A 19212-nucleotide genomic window follows, 5' to 3' on the forward strand; every position below is an offset into this window, starting at 1 on the left:
CATTGCCTTTACCTGGTTATAAGCAGGTTCACAGCAACCTCAAAGCTAGGTAAAGGCAGACTTAGATGATAAATGAAGAAATGTAATATTTTAGGAACATGACCACTCAAACACCATAGAATAGCAAGAATAAAACAAAACAAACAAAAAAATGGCTTCTGTCACTGCTTACCCTTTCTATCTGACTCAAGCCATCTAATACAGAATATCCGGTACATTATATCAATTTATCAACTCTGTAAGTGTTGGTTGAGGGTCATCAGCAAAGCCATGTTTCGTTGGTATCTTTGACATATTTGTACTGTATCTTGTATGCATGTGTTGTTCATAGTTACAGTTGTTTAGTGGTCTAGCAGTACAGCCCACCATATTCTCCTGGAAGCAGCTTGTATTGTGATTGGGTGTGAATCGGAGGGCGGAACTTTTGAAGGGTCAGAGGTAGTTCAAGTTGAATCTAAGATCCACATAGAGGTTTTATTTAGCTTGTGCCAGAGCTCTCAGCAACTTCATCAACAATCTGTTGAAAAAAGCTTTTATTTTTATTTAAACATTGATAAAGAAATATTAAACACTACAGGTGTTTGAAAAACGAAACAAAATAAATCACTGACACTGATTTATGAAAGAAGTAATTATTAAACACATCAAGGCAATTTGTGTAAATATGGAACTAGTCCTGCAAAAATATATGGATTGAGGTTTCCTTACAGACCTTTTTTATGGTTTGTTGTCTGGTATCCACAGTTTCCAGTGCAATTACAGAATTAATCAAAATGGCTGTAAAAGGAAATCAAAATGGACCAGATTTTTAAAACAAAGTAATATATATATATATATATATATATATATATATATATATATATATATATATATATATATATATATATATATATAACCCTAACCCTAACCCTAACTCAATAGTTATATATATATATGTATAAACCCTTTGTAATTGTATTAAGCGGTTTAATTTAGTACAGGTGTGGGCAATGCTGGCCCTACCAATACAGGTCTTTGTTGTAACCATGTTTTTAGTTCCTAAATTAGCCCATTAAACCTATATTTAGATCCTAAACCAGTTACAGATCTCAACACCTGTTACCATGTTGATTTCTTATGATTATCACCACCGCTTTCAACATATTTGTGCAATGTGCTATAGTAATTATCTTTAGTACTAAATTTGTGCAGGGCTGAGATTTTCTCCCATGCTTTGTTGTCAGGCGTCTCTATTGCAGGAGCTTCTGCTGGTTCAAAAAAGCTCCTGATGTTTTGTTGGGCAAGGTTCTTCGCATGTTCTGTGGCAAGGCATTCGAACAGCTCGTTCTCCTGATGCGTGTAAGACGTCCAGAATTTGAACTGAAGAAAACTGACGGGGGAGCAGCACCGGGAGAGACAGGTAAAGGCCAGAGCAATGGCCATGATGCTCGCGATCAGCATCCATCCCAGCACCTATACCAATTGAAACAAGTTCAGTTACAAAAATACCAATGAGCAATTAAGGCACACTTGCGGCTAGTTTATTTATTTAATTTATTAACAGGCTTCATTTCTTAAACATTTTAACATTTTAAAATATATTGAGAATCTTCATTAAACAATCAAAAATGTTGTTTTGAGAAACCTTGATGTGTAACTTGTATTTATGAATTACAACAACATGTCCGTTTATGGAGATTTTTTATTTTAAAATAGAGCAATAAATATTGAAAAAAATATATAACACCTATATATTTTTAACCACAACTGTCAACGTTAAATACCTACTGTAGATTTGAGTAAACATTCAGAGTGGCATGCTATTACTATAACACTTGTTCACAAAATAATGTCATTCTCTCATTTTTGCACCAGTGGGAATAGATAAAACAATTTGCAGTCCTTATGCATGGCAATTGACAAAAAAATTGCAGGTTTAAGAACTATTTCAAAAGTCTGCAAAACCTCTGTCCTCGTGGTACACGTTTTCAGTGACAGCAATTTAACCAAAATAAATGCAAGCTATCTGTACTAGGCCACATGAAATTGAAGTCAAATGAACTTCATGAAACAGAAGAACTTGCATCGCCCTTATTTACTGCTGGCCTTTTGAAATATGAGATCTCCTCTATACACCCAAAATACTATAGTAGCAGCAGGTGCGGATGGATCAGATTTGTTAGTGGCTGTATTGCATTCCAGGACTTAACTTGCTGGAACTTGACGCTGGATCAGGCAGTCTACATGGAGGTCACCAGGTGCATGAACCCCACGCAGCTGTACAGAACTCTGACTGGGTGAGGAACTTGAAAATCTATTTAACTACATTGTTGTTAGTTAAAGGTCAGTGGACGCTGATTGGACAAATCCTCACATACTTGTAGAGTGTGGAGAATCGTGTGATGTGAGCTGTGTTGCTTGCTGTAACTTGTTGCTGCAAATAAAGAGCCTGTTGGCTATGGAACTGTGCTCTGTTGTCAAGACCGCCTTCTTTTTCTGATAGCAATTTCATTCAGTGCTACACTATTGTTAAAAAACAGACACATACATAGCGAGCAGGGAAGGGTACGAATTGACTTTTGTGTTGTGTTAAAAATTACATATTTTATTTCTCATTTTATTATATTATCTGGCACTAAATTGTAACTAAAGAAAATTAAAAAAGTCTAAGTATCTACGTCCCATTTTAAACAGTAACCCCGGCCTGGTGCAAGCTACAAATATTAACTGTTGTTTTCAAGAGAATGGTGATATTATTTCAAGATTAACAATGCATTTTCAGTTCTGGTGACACTGGTTAATCTGAATTTAAGATAACATTGATTATCTTGTTGCACTGTACGTACCTGTACAAAAACATACGTAGTAATGTTTATATAATAATAATAATAATAATAATAATAATAATAATAATAATAATAATAATAATACAATCCCAAACCTGGCAAAATTAAAAAAACAAAACACACAACACCCTTCCCCCCAGTCTGGTTATATTTTACTGATCTTGAAATAAAATAATCTAAAGTTTCTTACTTGCGACTGCGCTCGTATCTCCAGTAAAACATCCTCCCTGTCAGATGCCGACAAAGAAGACTTACCATCACAAGGCAGCTTATGAAAGTCTTCAAAACATTTAGACTTGCCATTGCATACCTTGTGAATGTAGGCTGTATTGTTAAAACCAGTCATAGCACATTCATAATAACTACCGTGCAGCAGTGCTACCCCAATCCAGGTGAGCGGGGCAACCGATGCATTTACAGTAATCTGTATGAGCGATTTGACAGTGCCACAAATATTATTCATCTTGAATATCTTGGATGCATTCATACAGCAGCCAGTTAGAAGCCTCCATGTTTTGTTGCTGAGCAGGTAACCCAGCAACAGCAACACGAGAGAGGGCACCATAAGAAAAACGCAGCCGTAGAGAAAGTTCCAGGAACTACAAGGACACCTGAAGACAATGGATGAAAATATCTGTTCTCCCCCAACTGTGAACAAAGCAACGAGCCCAAAACTTAGGGTCGTCTGCTGCTTCTGAACCAAACTGAGAATTGCTTTAAACTTTTCCATCTGTGCTTTGTTTGAACACCTACTGCTCTGAACAGGTTCCCGCTATTTACCGTACCTTACTACCTGTAACTTCCTTAATGTGCTCGAGTTCTACTTCCTAAAAGTACTCTTTTCAATGGAAAACTCATTATTAATCAAATCTAGCTTCCTTAGTAACGGGTTTAAGTTTATGAGTCATGCTTTTGTTTTTTTTGTGAAAGGGGGCATTTCAATTTGTCATTTTAACAGTTAGAAGACAGCACTCAAATACATTTCTGTTGTGTCTTAGATAATTACAGTAATGTATAAAACAATAGCAGTCTAGAAGACACTTGTATTTTTTACATTCCTTTATTACTAACAAAGGCAATCAACTTAACCCAGACACAGGCTGACCTGATCTATCCTTATTTATATCAGCTTCGGGAGCTAATCCTTATTAAGGCGCGCTATCACCGTAGATTTTTATTGGACAATTCAAACACAAATGATTCAGTCATCAATACTTCAAAAGAGAAATCAAATGACAATCATTTTTTTATTATTTAGTGATGTTTAATAACAACACTTTTCTTTTACTTTGTTAACAAATACTCTATTTTAACTGTTCATTGTATGTATGTAGCAGCTGGCAGTCCCTTTAAGGTAATAAAAGAAGTGGCTGCAATTAACTGTTTACAGACTTCTGAATGCACTTTGCATTCTCTCGACCATGCAAAACAACAATGTACTGAAAACAATGCTAACCAGTCTCTTCCCATATTTCTAATGCACTCCTCGTGTTAAGGGACGTGGCACTCCTAATCCCACTCCTCCCAACATCAGCCTGCCAGCTCTAAACAGTCCCTTTACAGTGTTCCATAGCATTTTTCGTTCGGTATCTCTTTTCCTTATAGGTTGACTCTCCATCAGTGTTGCCAGATCAAAGGTTTGACATTTCTGCTCAGGGCAATCTGAGGTAAGAAATGGGCAGAGGTTTTTTTTCAAGGTACATTTTTTTTATTTTAGAGCATTTGCTACAGTTTTTTTTTTTTTTTCTATCTGAAAACATTTTGTTCCCTAGCATTTTATTATGCATTTAACCAGAATAAGGAACCTACATTTTCAAAACAGAAATGTTCTTCACAATTGTATGCAATGATAACAATGAAATATATTACACTGTATATGTTACTGATAATTGCATATTCTGGTAATTGCATAAAACAGATACACTAGGCACATGGGCTATGCAATTAACAAGTAATATATCTGTAATATGACTTAACATGATGTGCTGCTGGAATTATTTAAAGATGAATTTCAGTGTCTCTTAATAAATTCAATAGATATTGAACACTTCACCAGATTGTTTGTATTTACAATTAGAAAAACAGGAACTTGAGCCCTCATACTATTGTTTTTTTTACCCTAAAGGTATTACGGGCAATTCTAAAGGTTTTCTTGCATTTCTGGATGTTATGCAGTAACGGGCAGGCCAATACATATAATTTCCTGAGGATACTAGCCTAACTGATGTTGGCTCAGGCTTTTCCAAACAACTCTGTTTCATACTGAGTGACCTCAGCTGTAAGGACTCTCAGCTCCTTCTCAGAAAATGTTTCTTTTCATGCACCAAGAGGACTTTGATGCCCTTCCTCTGACATATTTATCTTTTTTTTGGTTTATATTTTCGAGCTCCATAAATGTCATACAGCGGCTTCGGCTCTCTGTACTCCTAACTCCATCACCTCTGGGCTGCAAGTGCGGCTGCTAAATAAACTGATTTGCAATTACAATTTTGCACCTGCAATTATTTGCACTGCGTCTATACTTACTTCCTATATGCCCAGGGGAAATCTTATATTTTTGTTGGTATACCTTTAAGAAATGCAACTGATTTCCTTTTGGATCCTATAGTTTTCAAGTGCCAGTAAATCACAAATGAGTAGCAGGTTACCTTGATCAGTAAACAAACATGGAAAGTTTATGGTAAAATATTAGACACACACAATTGGATTTTGTAACAAACATTTTTGAGAGTGTTATTGTTTTTAACACATCCATTCCATGCTAAAGTTATGTATTCTAAATGACTGTGCATATTTACTTTTATTTAAGAACATAAGAACATAAGAACATAAGAAAGTTTACAAATGAGAGGAGGCCATTCGGCCCATCTTGCTCGTTTGGTTGTTAGTAGCTTATTGATCCCAAAATCTCATCAAGCAGCTTCTTGAAGGATCCCAGGGTGTCAGCTTCAACAACATTACTGGGGAGTTGATTCCAGACCCTCACAATTCTCTGTGTAAAAAAGTGTCTCCTATTTTCTGTTCTGAATGCCCCTTTTTCTAAACTCCATTTGTGACCCCTGGTCCTTGTTTCTTTTTTCATTTAACTATATTTCTATTTACTTCCAGTTTATAGGTTGATCAAACCAACCCCATAGATGGCATCTCTGCTCTAAATTTAGCTACTAATCAGATGAATGAGCCACAGGCAACGCCAATGTCTTGTTTTGCAAGGTTAGGATGTAAGCCATGTGATTAGATCAGTGACTAAAAAAATATGTTGTGTTGTACTGTAAAGTTAATTAATGCCACATCTTTTCACAACATACTGTTTTGTGCAATGGCTTGTATGAGATTAATACTTTTTGTATTAAACATTTTAAAACACAAAATTGTCTTCGGAATTTATGATGGTCGAGGCCTGCCACCATCAAAATCATGTTGTAGATGAGCCATACCAAGCTCTTAAAGAGCCATAGCAATTAAAAAAAAAAATGTTTTGCTAGACTCAACATTTCCAGTTGAAGAATATTTTTTATTGAGGAGTCACAATAAAAATTCAAGGGAATTCTCACAAGTCTAAAAAGTGCATGCTTTATATAACATCAGTAGATAGCAAAAAAAAAAAAAAAATGTTCAGGTGACGTCAATTAACAATTAATCCACAAACATCACCTCTGATACAGCTGAATATTCAGGGTGATCAAATGGTGTCAATTAACATTATTGTTCACAAAAGAAATATGTTACACACTAGAGACAAGCAAGTTAACATAAACCAGAAATGCCTTATTAGCAGTCATGAAACCTTAAAAAAGTGGAAATGGAATGCTATTGATGTTGGATGTCATAAACTTAATTAACGATAATCAACATCCATCAACAAGCAATTAAGTCCTCAAAATAGTCAGATAACAAAGATAAGCAACACACTAGGGATCATTAAATATGTTACATGTTTAAACACTCACATACCACCATTTGTTTTGTTTATTTCTACCAGAAACTACACATTGTCTAGTGTTTGCTTCTAAGAAGAGCCTTATTGTGGAGTTCAAGAGCTAGCCGTTGAATCAAACTGGGGCCATATTTACAAAGAGTTTACCAGTGCTGAGTTTGCACTCTTTTTAGTCAATTGAAAAAAACAAACTGGTAATGTTACACTGAGGAAGCAACCCAAATGTAAGCTGGAGCTCTTAAAGCAACCCTGAGTTATTTTTAACCTTTCTTTTTCTTTTTAGAAAACAAAATTGTTAAATGCTTTGTGAATATGTTCCATGCTTTGGTATTTAGAGTCAATTAATACTGTACATCAGTGGTGCACAACTCGATCCTGGAGGGTCTGTGTTCTGCAGGTTTTTATTCCAACTGCATCCTAAAGTACTTTATTGGACCCTGTTAGAAGCTTAATTGGTCCAATTAACTCATTTATGGTATGATTAGAACAAAAACCAGGAGGGTTTGTTTTAAATCAGTTATTGTTTGCATTATTTGTGCATGAAATTGATTCAGGTGAGAGATAACATAAATCAATTGAACAGGATTTGTATTCATTGATTCCTGGTGCATTCTGGTGCAAATCATAAACACGGAAGAAGCTTCAATAGGAAGTAATGCTTCAATTATTACATTATTCTTCACTCCATTTCTGTCACTTTCTGCCTCTCATACTTACTCTTACCATTGGAGGTCTGTAATGTGTCCCAAAAGTTATTATATTTTACAGTGATTGTTTTGATTATATTGTACTGTATAAAATGCATTACAAATGTGGTTGTTCTTTCAGTTTGGGTGTAGCTTAATGAACAGATTCCAGACTGAAAACTGAAGTGCAGGTTAACTAAAGCATTTTAGTATATCGGACCAAAATTTTTTACATGTACAAAAAAAATTAAAATAAAGTTATCAGCTCGTAAATGTGATATCCGCAAAAAGTTACAAAAATAATCAGCGGTATAACAGTGTAACATCTGCAGAAAGGGACAATAAGAATCATATGCAAATGTTATATATAGATGTTGATTTGTTTTGCTGCAGATTTTGATTGGAATACAATTTTAGTATGAGCATTCCTCATTTATTACTGTTTCTGCATTTATGATTATTTGACATGTTTACTAAAGTCAACAGCAAATTTTACCTAGCACAGTCTCTGAGAAATCCTGATGGGATTTGTATAATGAGGCCAGTGAAAAACACACTCCCATTTTCAGCAGGGGGACATGACCAGTGCTCACTTAGCAGTCACTTTTATACTGGTCTCATTACATAAATTCTATCTTGTCCAGGCTTGCTCAGATCTCAGGTAACATTTGTAGGTGACTTTATTAAACATGGCATGCATCTATGGGTGTTGAAACAGTAATAAATTATAATTAAGAACACGTATCCTGTTGTAATAAACAAACAAAACACTGCAATGTTATGCACCTTCAGCGGGTATTAAGTATTGCTTTAAACAAGTAAGCTGCATTATTATTATTATGGAAGAAGAGTGATGGACAGACACCACCCCTGTGTGTCTTCAGATGTGTAAGCAAGCATTGAACATTCAGGTGATGACAGCACTATGACGGCTTGTGACAGAGATCAAATGACGCTTGGTGTTAGAACTCACTCCCGACCTGAGAGGGTACTAGATAAAGGGAGCAGAATACCCTGGACTAAAAGGCATGACACTTTATTCCCGTGGGTAGGTGGAAGTCGGCCGGCTAGAAAAGGGACTGAGCTACGGTACCTGATCTCATTGACCCGAACGAGAAACGGCATGGCATCCGCAGACTGGAGGAGTGGATGCGCTCATTAACCAAGGGGTCATGAGCGAGGGTATAAAATAGGGGCGTAGCAAAGTAATCTGCTCCTTTGTAAACGGCTGGTGTTAACCTAAAAGGAGCAAAGGTATTGCTGAGAACCGTGAGTGTTTGTTTTGTGTTTGTAAAGTGTCAGCTGTAACTGTTGTTTGTCTTTTCAGACTATCAGTAACTGGAGCTGGAGTACAAGCCAGCATTAACCCAGACATCACTTTCATCCCAACATTTCACAGAGTACTGTAATCACCACTAGCACTTAAATTCACTCATTGTCTTGTGTTTGTGTTTTGTGTTTAGTGTAGGTGTGTGTAAAACCTGGACTTTGGTTGCAGGTCAACCCGGGGATTACAGTTACGAGTGCTACACGCCACTGTATCACTGCAGCATTTATTATTTACAGGTGTTTGCCTTAGGGCTCTGGACATTGTCATTATTATCAATAAACACCCCTGCACCTGAAAGTAATTGTCTGTGTGTTTTGTACCTGCACTGCACTGCATTCACCTGTATCCACTCACCACTTTGCCACATGGTTATAAAAACCATTAATTCCCAATAGATTTTGATCCATGGTGATAAATATTTCCCCTTTTCATGGCTACAACAAATAAGATGCAGTATCTACAACTAACTGCAACTATGACAACAGCTTGGTAATGTGAAGGTGGCACTAATACAGTACTAACTAAATTGCTCACTGGATTTCAATGTATGTGTTATTGCAGTTTAAGTGGTTGTTACTGAAGGTTATGTAAAGCACATACACTGTCTGGCCACTTTATTAGGATGTGTTTGCCCGATTAAATTGGTGTGGGGCATTTTCTCCTGGCTTGCATACCCTGGGTTATTTTTGAAAGGCTGAACGAAAGTTGTAGTTTTGTGGATCAACTCCATCCAACAATGCTGCATTTGTACCCTGATGGTGAGGGCTGCTTTAAAATATGATATTGCACCCATCCGCCATGCCAGAATTCTACGCTAATGCTTTGAGGAGCATGGGTAATATTTAGAAGTTTGCCAATGGTAAGGAGGCACAGAAAAAAAAATTGAAAAATTAATATTTTATTGATTGATTTGGAACAAAACTGAAACATAGTTTGAAGGATAACATCTGAGGTAATTTACTAGCGAATAAGGTCCCCATATTGATGATACCAGAATTGTGCACTAACGGTAGGAGGAGTATTATAGAGATTTCAGGCATCTTCTAAGGCCACCGCAGTCCTACGATCTCATTCCACTGGACAATGATTAGAACCTAATAAAGTGTACATTGTTTCATGAAAATATTTTCTGGAATGGAAAGGAGGCACGAGACATCAGTCTCAGTGGGTTATTACCTTGGTAAATAATCAAATAAATCACATACAACAAATCCTAGGTTATGCTATCAAAGAACAAATCAAGATTCCTCTATTCCAAATGAAGTAAACTTGTCACAATTCTGAGATATATAAGGCTTATTAAATCCCAGTGATATCCACATCACAAAACCACCACACATATTCAGGACAACTGAAAGTGCTTTATTTTGCACTGATGCATTTTGAAGATGTTTTTAAGTCTCTGGGGTCTTTGCGTAACAGTGCTTGTTTGATGTTTCCAGAAAACTCTTTTAAATTAGCTTTACCTGCTCAAAAATCTATTCTGGCTGGATAATTTTTAAATACAATTGATGTCGTGATTGTGAAAAAGTTTGATTGAATTTTGTTGTAGAATAGAGAATATAATGCAGAGACTGTGTGTTTGAAATTAATTCCCACCCTGCTTTTGCAGTATCCGGGCTTCTTTTCACTGGGTTTGTCTTGTGTGGAAGGAGGGTATTCTCTTAAGAGTTTGCAATGAAGAGTCTCGAAAAATATAGGTTTAATAAAATATCCCTTTCTTGTACTATATTAACATACAATACCTGAAAAAAGCAGATCTTTGATTTGTTAAAATACATCTGTGACAGGGTGGCGTCACAGCCCAGGCTACCGTCAGAAAATAAGACCCAGAGACAGAAAGCTGCAGTTTAAGCACTGGTGCGCACGTTTATCAACCAAAACAAACACAGAAACAGGAACAAAATAAACACGGAACAAGGGCCAAAATAAAAGGTTTAAGCAAAAGAATTACCTAATTGGGAAACTGCCACACCAGCGATTGCTGGCAGGGATAGCTTTAACCCTATCATTGTCAACCTTACATTCCGTTTAAATCCGCAACGTATGTAATTTCCACACATTGGGGTATGCAAAATTTTGACGACATCTATCCCCCCCCCCCCCCCCCCCCCCCCCCCCCCCCCCCCCATCTCTCTCTCTCTCTCTCTCTCTCTCTCTCTCTCTCTCTCTCTCTCTCTCACACACACACACACACAAACAGTATATGGAGGCATTTCTCCATCCCAATCAAGTTTTATTTTGTAGTGGAGTTGCAAGTATAATTGCACAGAAAACATAGGAAAAACTAATTAACTTTACTCCATGCTGTTTTACAAAGACACACACTCATCAAACAAATAACTGGGAAGAAAAGAGTGCATCTATCTATCTATCTATCTATCTATCTATCTATCTATCTATCTATCTATCTATCTATCTATCTATCTATCCGTAAGAAGCCACAATATTCTAACAGGTAAATTAACCTAGCGTCATCACTGTCAGTTTTACTCTGTTGCATTTAAAATTGCAGACAACTGCGCATGCATTTATTTATATACAGTATGTGCCTATTCGGGGAGTTTTGGGGTTTAACCCAAATGCAGAAAAAAAAACGTTCGGGGGTGGGGAGAAAAACTGGGTAAAACCCAAAAATCAGACACCCTAAATATGGGGTTAAGAACAAGTGCATCCAGATCCAACTGCTTAAAAGAAAAACTGCTAGAAGAATAGCAAAGTATAGTGGAAACATATTTTGCATAGGCAAGCATTGCAAATCACAAAAATAAGTATTGTAAAGCATAGGTGAATTTGTAGTATAATGGCTGGGACAATCAAGGCTTTCAGTACCTTTCATCCCCTTAGTATTGGACAGAATCGATTTGACAACCTTGGTCACTCATTTCCATCCACATACCATTGCTTTAAACCATGATTATCAAAACACTGTTAACCTGTCACGTGTGTGCAGTGCTCCTCTGCTTTGTTATCACAGAAAATGATTGTAGTTAGCCCTTAATCTCACACTTACTGTATAGTGCAATCTAATACTGTAGGATCCAAATGCCAGATGGGAGGTATATAGAACAGGCTCACCAAGAGAAAGGCCTTGGTGTTGTAATAGACTCATCACTGACTATGTGGATTAATGAAAAACGCAAAGAGAATGGTTGGATATATAACCAAAAGTGTAGAGTACAAATCCAAGGAGGTTATGAAGAGGTTGTATAATGCACTGGCAAGACTGCACTGTCCATTTGTGGTCACCACAGTACCAAAGAGACACTGGCCCTCAAGTGATACCAATGAAGAACAAGACTAATCTTAAAGGAGTGAAGAATTAGGGGAGACATGATTGAAGGCTTTAACACCTTAAAAGGAGCTGACATAATTAACCGGAACAAACAAGTGCAGTACAGAAACAAGGACAAGATTGCCATTGGGTGGAGGTATTGGATGGTATGTATTTTAAACTAAAGGGGTTGTATTAAAACTCTTTATAGATGTTTTCTGTTTACAAACACTGTCATTATTTGTATAATAGAAGCTTCACTGTACAAGGATGCTAATTTCTGTTTTTGTCCTGGGGTTGTGGTGGTGGTAGTGCCTATGTACCTTCTTGCATTTCAGCTCCTCAGGTTTTTAGCTTTTAGGTATTTATTCATTTGTGTGTATAATTGAAACACTGCTCGAGAATAAATTAAACTAGAATTGGCTCAAACTTTTTTCCAAAGGTAAGTAGTCTAAAGCCCATCAATGAAACCCCAGATTCCAGTTGGTTATGCAGCTGGACTTTGAGCACAGAGACCTGAATCAGTGGATAGGGAATTAATCTACTTTGACTTGATTGTTTATAATGAGGTTAGTTCCTACACAACTCTGTTCTCCAACCACAAACTATATTAATAATGGGGCAGGAACACACACATAAGATATGTGCAACCTTTAATAGCATGAATGGTCTTTCAACGTACACTATGAAAACCTATAGTTATTATGGTTATTTAATATAGAAATAGTAGATTGTGGGCTGTTGCTACACTATATTAACTTTTTCAGTACTAAGGAACTTTAATTGATTAAATAAAAAAATTATGTTTGTTATGCTTAATAATAAATATGAACATAGATATGAATATTAGTATATTAGTTTATATGATTATAATTTGGAGGAGAGCATTTTTTCCTAGAGCAGTCTGCAGTTTTGAGTAGAGCTTTATGTTCTAGACCTATATAAATGACAGATTTAATCTTCTATGACTCACACTGTCATTTCTAATCCGGGCATGATGAATGGCTTTTGATAACAACGGTGATACAGTGTTTATATTTTATACAGATTCCATTGTTTGCGGGCAGCACCAATTCTACTTTTCTCTACAGACGCACAAAGGCAGCTTCTATGCTGAAAACTGCAATGTATGCAATGAAAAGCTTAAGAAATTGTATTTTACAGCAGTAGTCTCCATCACTAAAGGAGCAGAACTGGATGTGCACATGATGGCAATGCATTGAAAGCACTGGATCTGAGACTGGATTGTTGTAATGTATAAAACAAATTCTTATAATAGCACTTCAAAGAGTGTTCTGTGGCCCATGCTGTGCTACCTTATTTATAGTCTGGACATTTACTGTAGAGCTGCTTACATGTTGACCCAACGCGGGTGGAAATCCGTTTTATGACTGTGAAATGTCAGTGGTACTATGAGAAGTGTAACAATAACCAAAGCATTATTATCAAGAGCCTGTCCCCCCATTGACTGATTATACAGTATTCTAGCACATTTCAATGTGGTGATAATAAGCAGATGGTGACATTGACCGAATATTAAGCAGGTTTAACTGCATGACACAGAAGTGTTTAACAAGTGTTTACTACTTTGTGGGTGCTCATGCCTGATGGATGAAGGTGTTCCCAAAAGGCCATGGAATAGTGCTGTAAATTGAAAGCATCAGGAGATACTGAATGTGTAAACAAGGTGAGATTACAGATGGCTTGAGCTTGTTGAATCTGTCCGCTTCAGCAAGAATATGTGGAAATTATTGCTGTTAAACTGCATCCACGAAGACTGCTTACATAATGAAAGTAGCTCTGACGTGGCAATGAAGACCGGCGTGAACCACCTTTATTAAAACATCATCTCCCCTTCCCCTAGCCGAAAAAAACAAAACAAACAAACAAACAAAAAACTACTGCAAGACTGTTTCCAAGTTCTTTGTCCAGTTCAAGCTCTAAGTTTTACATAATAAATGTATACCGGGTTCGTTGCTCTCATTGGTTACAATTGAGGACTCCAGAGAGTATGAGAAGGAACTATGGGCTTGTGTTTTACCTGGCAGAAAAGCATCAGTCCCAGTAAATAATGTGACTGATTTAGACAGTCTACATCTTATACTGTAAAACAATGCATTTTTTGATGTCTGGATTGAGTCAATTCTTCTTCTTCTTCTTCTTCTTCTTCTTCTTCTTCTTCTTCTTCTTCTTATTATAAACACGTAATACTATATTAATGAAAGAGAATTCCTTCTAGTGTCTTAACACACACATAGTTGAATTTACAAGTGCTGAGTCCCTGACCTATTTTGTGGTTCATTATGAAACGTGATGTAAGAGTTTGCCCTGGTTCTTTTGAAGCTGTTGCAGGAAATTCTAATTTTGTAATTCCAAAAAACAACGGGACTCGTGCTTCATGAATTACCAACACTAGATGGAGCTGTGTCTACCCCAGTTGATTTGCATGTGACCGAGACTAAGGAGAAGGCGGAGACTGGATATGACACTGTGATTACAATGTAGCGGCACACTGAAGCAGAAACAAACACTTGTCAGAGAAGTCACTGTTTATTTATTTTTCTTCACCTTGAACTGAACACTTCTGGCTTCAGGTCATCATGTGACAAGATTATTATTATTTTGTTTTTTCCAAAACGGTACAAGAAATATAAAGGCAACTTGAATAGAGCTTCATGAGGTACGTAGATCTTACATTGTGCACCTTGCAAATACAATGAGGTTAATGACAAACAAGAGGTAGCGGTAGCTCTGGCGTGATTGTATTGGAATAACACGACAGTCAGCAAGGTAAGATAGGCTTGGGGAAAATAGACGTATAGTTATTGAACAATTACAGTTGTAGGCGGCTATGCTGATGTAATTAAATGTTATTTTAGCGCGATTGTTTTAACTGTGACAGCTGCCCTGTTGCTAGGATACATTTATCCCCAAAGGTTCAAAAGTATTACGGTCATCATGTATGTAATTAACCAGAGACTGCGTGTGACTTCAAATGTAAGATTTGCTAGTAGCACTGCGTAAATTAATTAAGGCACAACATGAACTTAATCATGGAACACTGAACCTTTCTGTGTTTAGTGGGTTAAGATGGTTGGCGATTCATAATTCTCTGTCAGTTGGTAAATACTACAGTATAGAGTGCATGATATGCAATACAGTGAACAATACAGTTAAGGATGATGTACAGATTTTAAAAATATGTTTTTTTTGCTTCCTCTTAATTAGCGGTGTCACTGATATATATATATATATATAAATATATATATATTATATATAAAATATAATTTTTTTTTATATATATATAATATATATATATATATATCTAGTATTAGGGAGTATATATATATATATTATTTAAAATTTCAAATTTAATAAATTAGGGAGTCTACACAAGTGTATTACATAATCTGACCTTTAGCGCAGGACGTAAAAAGATACCAGGAAACAACCGTATAATTTATACATTTATAAATGTTTTATTCAAGCCAGTGCTATGAAGAGATAAAAAAGGATGTAAACAAATAGGACAGTCAACACGGTTGCACAGAAAGATAAGGCCACTAAGGGAATTGTTTCTTTTTAATATACATCTGAACACAGTTGTGGGTCACTGCACCTTAAGGTTAATTACTACTGTAGTAATCGTGTACAGTATAGATTATTTTATGCATAGGTCTTCTGCTTTTTAAAAAAAAAAAAATTAAAAACATGTTTGGTGTTTGGTGTTTATTATATATATATATATATATATATATATATATATATATATATATATATATATATATATATATATACTGAAAAATTGACTGGTTCTTTCTGCTACTACCCAAAAGTACTGTCTTGGATTTTTGTATTCATCCTATGAACTGCCAAAATGAAATATCAACACAGATGTGAATCTTAGTGCATGCTTTACAGTACAGTACACTGCATCATGAACAGAGATGGGCAAAACAAGTAAACTGTAACCCACATTGTTTTTTCAGTGTCTGTCCTGTTTAGAAATACTAAACTAAACGTAATAAATTAAATTAGTAATGTTTAGACTAGCAGCCTTGTTCATTGTGATTATCATGTACAATCAGAAACCTTACTTATATAGAATCACATTGCCATGGCATTGAATAGCATTTCTTAAATCTACTACCATATTTAACAGAAAGGTTTCTGACTCCTATTGGCCTAGCCATCCTCCTTAAGAACCAGTTTAAACGTAGCTGGTATTACAAAAATAATGAACTAAAACAGAAGCATTCAATTAAGCATTACCACTAACATGGAGTACATTTCATGTCCTCTAATTAATGTTGTAGGGTCATTTTATGTCTTGCAATCAACACAGAGCATTTAACAGAATAGTGCGCCTGCTTTAACCAGTGTAATCAATAATAACAGCGATAGCAGTTAAAATGTGCTGTGCATCAAAGTGCAACATCTATCTATTTGTCTGTCTATCTATCTGTGTATCTCTCTCTCTCTCTCTCTCTCTCTCTCTCTCTCTCTCTCTCTCTATATTATATATATATATATATATATATATATATATATATATATGCTTTGTCTTAATGTACATATAAACTATTTTATGGCTTTCCATAAAAATAAATAGTATTAATGAAAATATTTTGTTGTTAACTTGCTTCAAAGCCAAGAACAGTCTTTGTTTGGAGCCTGGCTATATATTATATAACGAGTACAATTTAAAAATCACTTTTAAATTGAACAATATACTATCTGTTATAAATTTTATTGGACTAACTAAATAATAATTATTCACAAGCTTTCAAGACCTCAAAGGTCTCTTCTTCAAGTGAAAGTAGGAAAGACCCATTGAAAGTAGGAAAGAGAGATTGATGTTATTACAGATTGATCTTTCCTGCTTTCACCTGAAGAAGAGACCTTTGAGGTGTTGAAAGCTTGTGAATAATTATTATTTAGTTAATCCAATAAAAGGTATCACCTCTCCTTCTCTTTGTCTATCATCTCTGGACTAATACGGCTACCATTTCATCTATCTACTTGTTATATGAAAATCTTAAAAAATACACTTTTCCTTGTTAACAACCATTACATTTTTTTTTTTTTTTTACTTTACTTACATATTACATTGAGCTGTAAGTGTTAAAGGCATTATTTAAAACTGGTCACCTAATATGTGAAAATATATAATTTCTAAATCAAATTGGCCAGTTGGTTACATTTTTGAATATGTGCACATACTGTGTAGGGACAGATTAGAGCGCCTAGCTCTTGAAAGTGACACAGCTGCATCCCAGTGACAGCGCTTTATTGAACACAGATAACCAGCGCACGCACATACACAGGGTCCTCGTAACTGAAACACAGGGTCCTCATAACTGAAAGGTTAATAATATTGGTTAATCAGATTATAGCCAAATGCAAACCATATGTACTTGAATTCAACTGGATTGTTTTACTTTCACAATAAAAAGGTACAAATTGAATTTTGGTGTGGAGACCAAGGGCGCTGGAACTAGGGGTGCTGGGGGTGTGGCAGCACCCCCCCACTTTAAAAATTATTCCAGTGTCACTGGTGGAGACCTTCATAAATAAGGTTTATTGGACCCTATTTTCTACTGTGCAGCAATTATAAGTCATGGCTTATTTAATTTACTAAGGTCAAAATATGGTGCTATAATAATATCTAAAGCCCACCATACACAAGGCGATTTTTGTTGGCTCTGATTTATGATAGGCGACTTCTCTTATTCTATTCATCACTGTACACGAGGCGATTTTTTCTTGATTTGATAATGGCCGATGAAGAGGTTTTAACAATGTTATGCACTTTCGCAGCTGTTTTATCAATAAATAAAAGGAGAAAAAGAAGGAGGAACCACACAATATGGGTAAGGGAGTGGATTAGGAAGAGGGATGAGATGGGAGCTTATAATAATTTACTATCAACTTTATAGGCATCACATACTTTCATATTTGCTTTTAATCCATGATTGCTTAACACAGCTACACATATTTGATCCGTGACATGTTTGGTGTCATTATAATAGCAAATGCACTAATTGTAACTGTATTTACAATTTTGTACTTTTGTATTTTGATATTTTAACAACACGTACAATGGTGCTACGAAATAAATAAACAACAACAATAACATTATTTTATTAAAGTAGACTACTTCTAAGGAGACTTATCTATGTCTGCAGTCTAGAAAGATAACAGGCTTAACCTTTTTTCTGTTTAAAATTTAGTTTTTGATTTGCTATTTAAACAGTCTGTATGTGCTTTTCACATATCAAAAACTCACCTGTCATATTAATCTTAGCTGCAATTTGCTCAATTGCCTTGCTCTGTACATTTCTGTCGTGGTATGTTTTGATTGGGTCTATGACAATTTATCACCAACAATTTATCACTAATAATTCATCACCAGCAGTTCATCACCAGTATAATTCATCACCAGCAACAATTCATCACGTTGGGTACATTATCATTACGCAGCTGTTTAAAACGCTACAGGTGAAAATGACCGGTGCGGCGCTTGTAGGTAGTTCGAAATCTCTGCGCTTCTAGTGTAAAAATAAAGGTTTGAAAAGCAAACCTTTATTTTGTTTTTTTGCTCGTTTGTTTGTTAGTTGGGTGGTCATGAACTAGTTAGTACATTGTGGGTTTTGTTTATGTAATTTGTAAGTGAATACGTACTGTATCTGTTATTTCTGATTTATTATAGCTCTATTTGTTTTTAGCACAGCTTTTATGGTATATTGTGGCATTAATCGGTGAGTTATTGTCCGTGATGAATTGTCGCTGGTGATTAATTGTTGGTGATGAAAAGTTTGTGATGAATTGTCGCTGGTGGTGAATTGTTGGTGGTAAAAAGTGTGTGACAAATTGACGGGATACCGTTTTGATTTTCTTATTATGTAGGCATGGATAATTCTCACAGTCAATTAGTTTTTCAATACTCTCCCATTGCCAAGCCATTTTCAGTCTATATGGACAGGAAGTCCATAGTGAAGACTCTCACGGGGCTGTTGTATTATCATATTGCATTTGCACACCCAACGTGTTTCTATTACTGTCTCACAAAAAAACCCCCAAAAAACAAAAAAATTATTACAATTAGTAGGTGTCGTACAACTCAGGAATATTCTATAGCCTTAAGTTTATTTTATTTG

General features: G+C 35.8%; 2 protein-coding genes across 3 annotated transcripts in view; one reads left to right on the plus strand and one right to left on the minus strand.

Moving 5' to 3' along the window:
* Positions 1–913: 913 nt before the first annotated feature.
* Positions 914–3584, minus strand: LOC121315334 (calcium homeostasis modulator protein 6-like). The gene is made up of 2 exons (XM_041249367.1): positions 3016–3584; positions 914–1452 (listed from the first exon to the last, which is right to left on the minus strand). Exons 1-2 carry the CDS (start codon positions 3553–3555, stop codon positions 1099–1101), a joined length of 894 nt encoding a protein of 297 aa, XP_041105301.1. The 5' UTR covers positions 3556–3584; the 3' UTR covers positions 914–1098.
* Positions 3585–14562: 10978 nt separating this feature from the next.
* LOC121316241 (kelch-like protein 32) overlaps positions 14563–19212 on the plus strand; it is an 84516-nt gene continuing 79866 nt past the window's right edge. For both annotated transcript variants that reach the window (XM_041251179.1, XM_041251180.1), the window contains exon 1: positions 14563–14732. The gene's annotated coding sequence lies outside the window, so the exon portion shown is untranslated. The remainder of the gene's footprint in view (positions 14733–19212) is intronic.

This window comes from Polyodon spathula, chromosome 5, assembly GCF_017654505.1.
Source record: "Polyodon spathula isolate WHYD16114869_AA chromosome 5, ASM1765450v1, whole genome shotgun sequence".
Taxonomy (NCBI): domain Eukaryota; kingdom Metazoa; phylum Chordata; class Actinopteri; order Acipenseriformes; family Polyodontidae; genus Polyodon; species Polyodon spathula.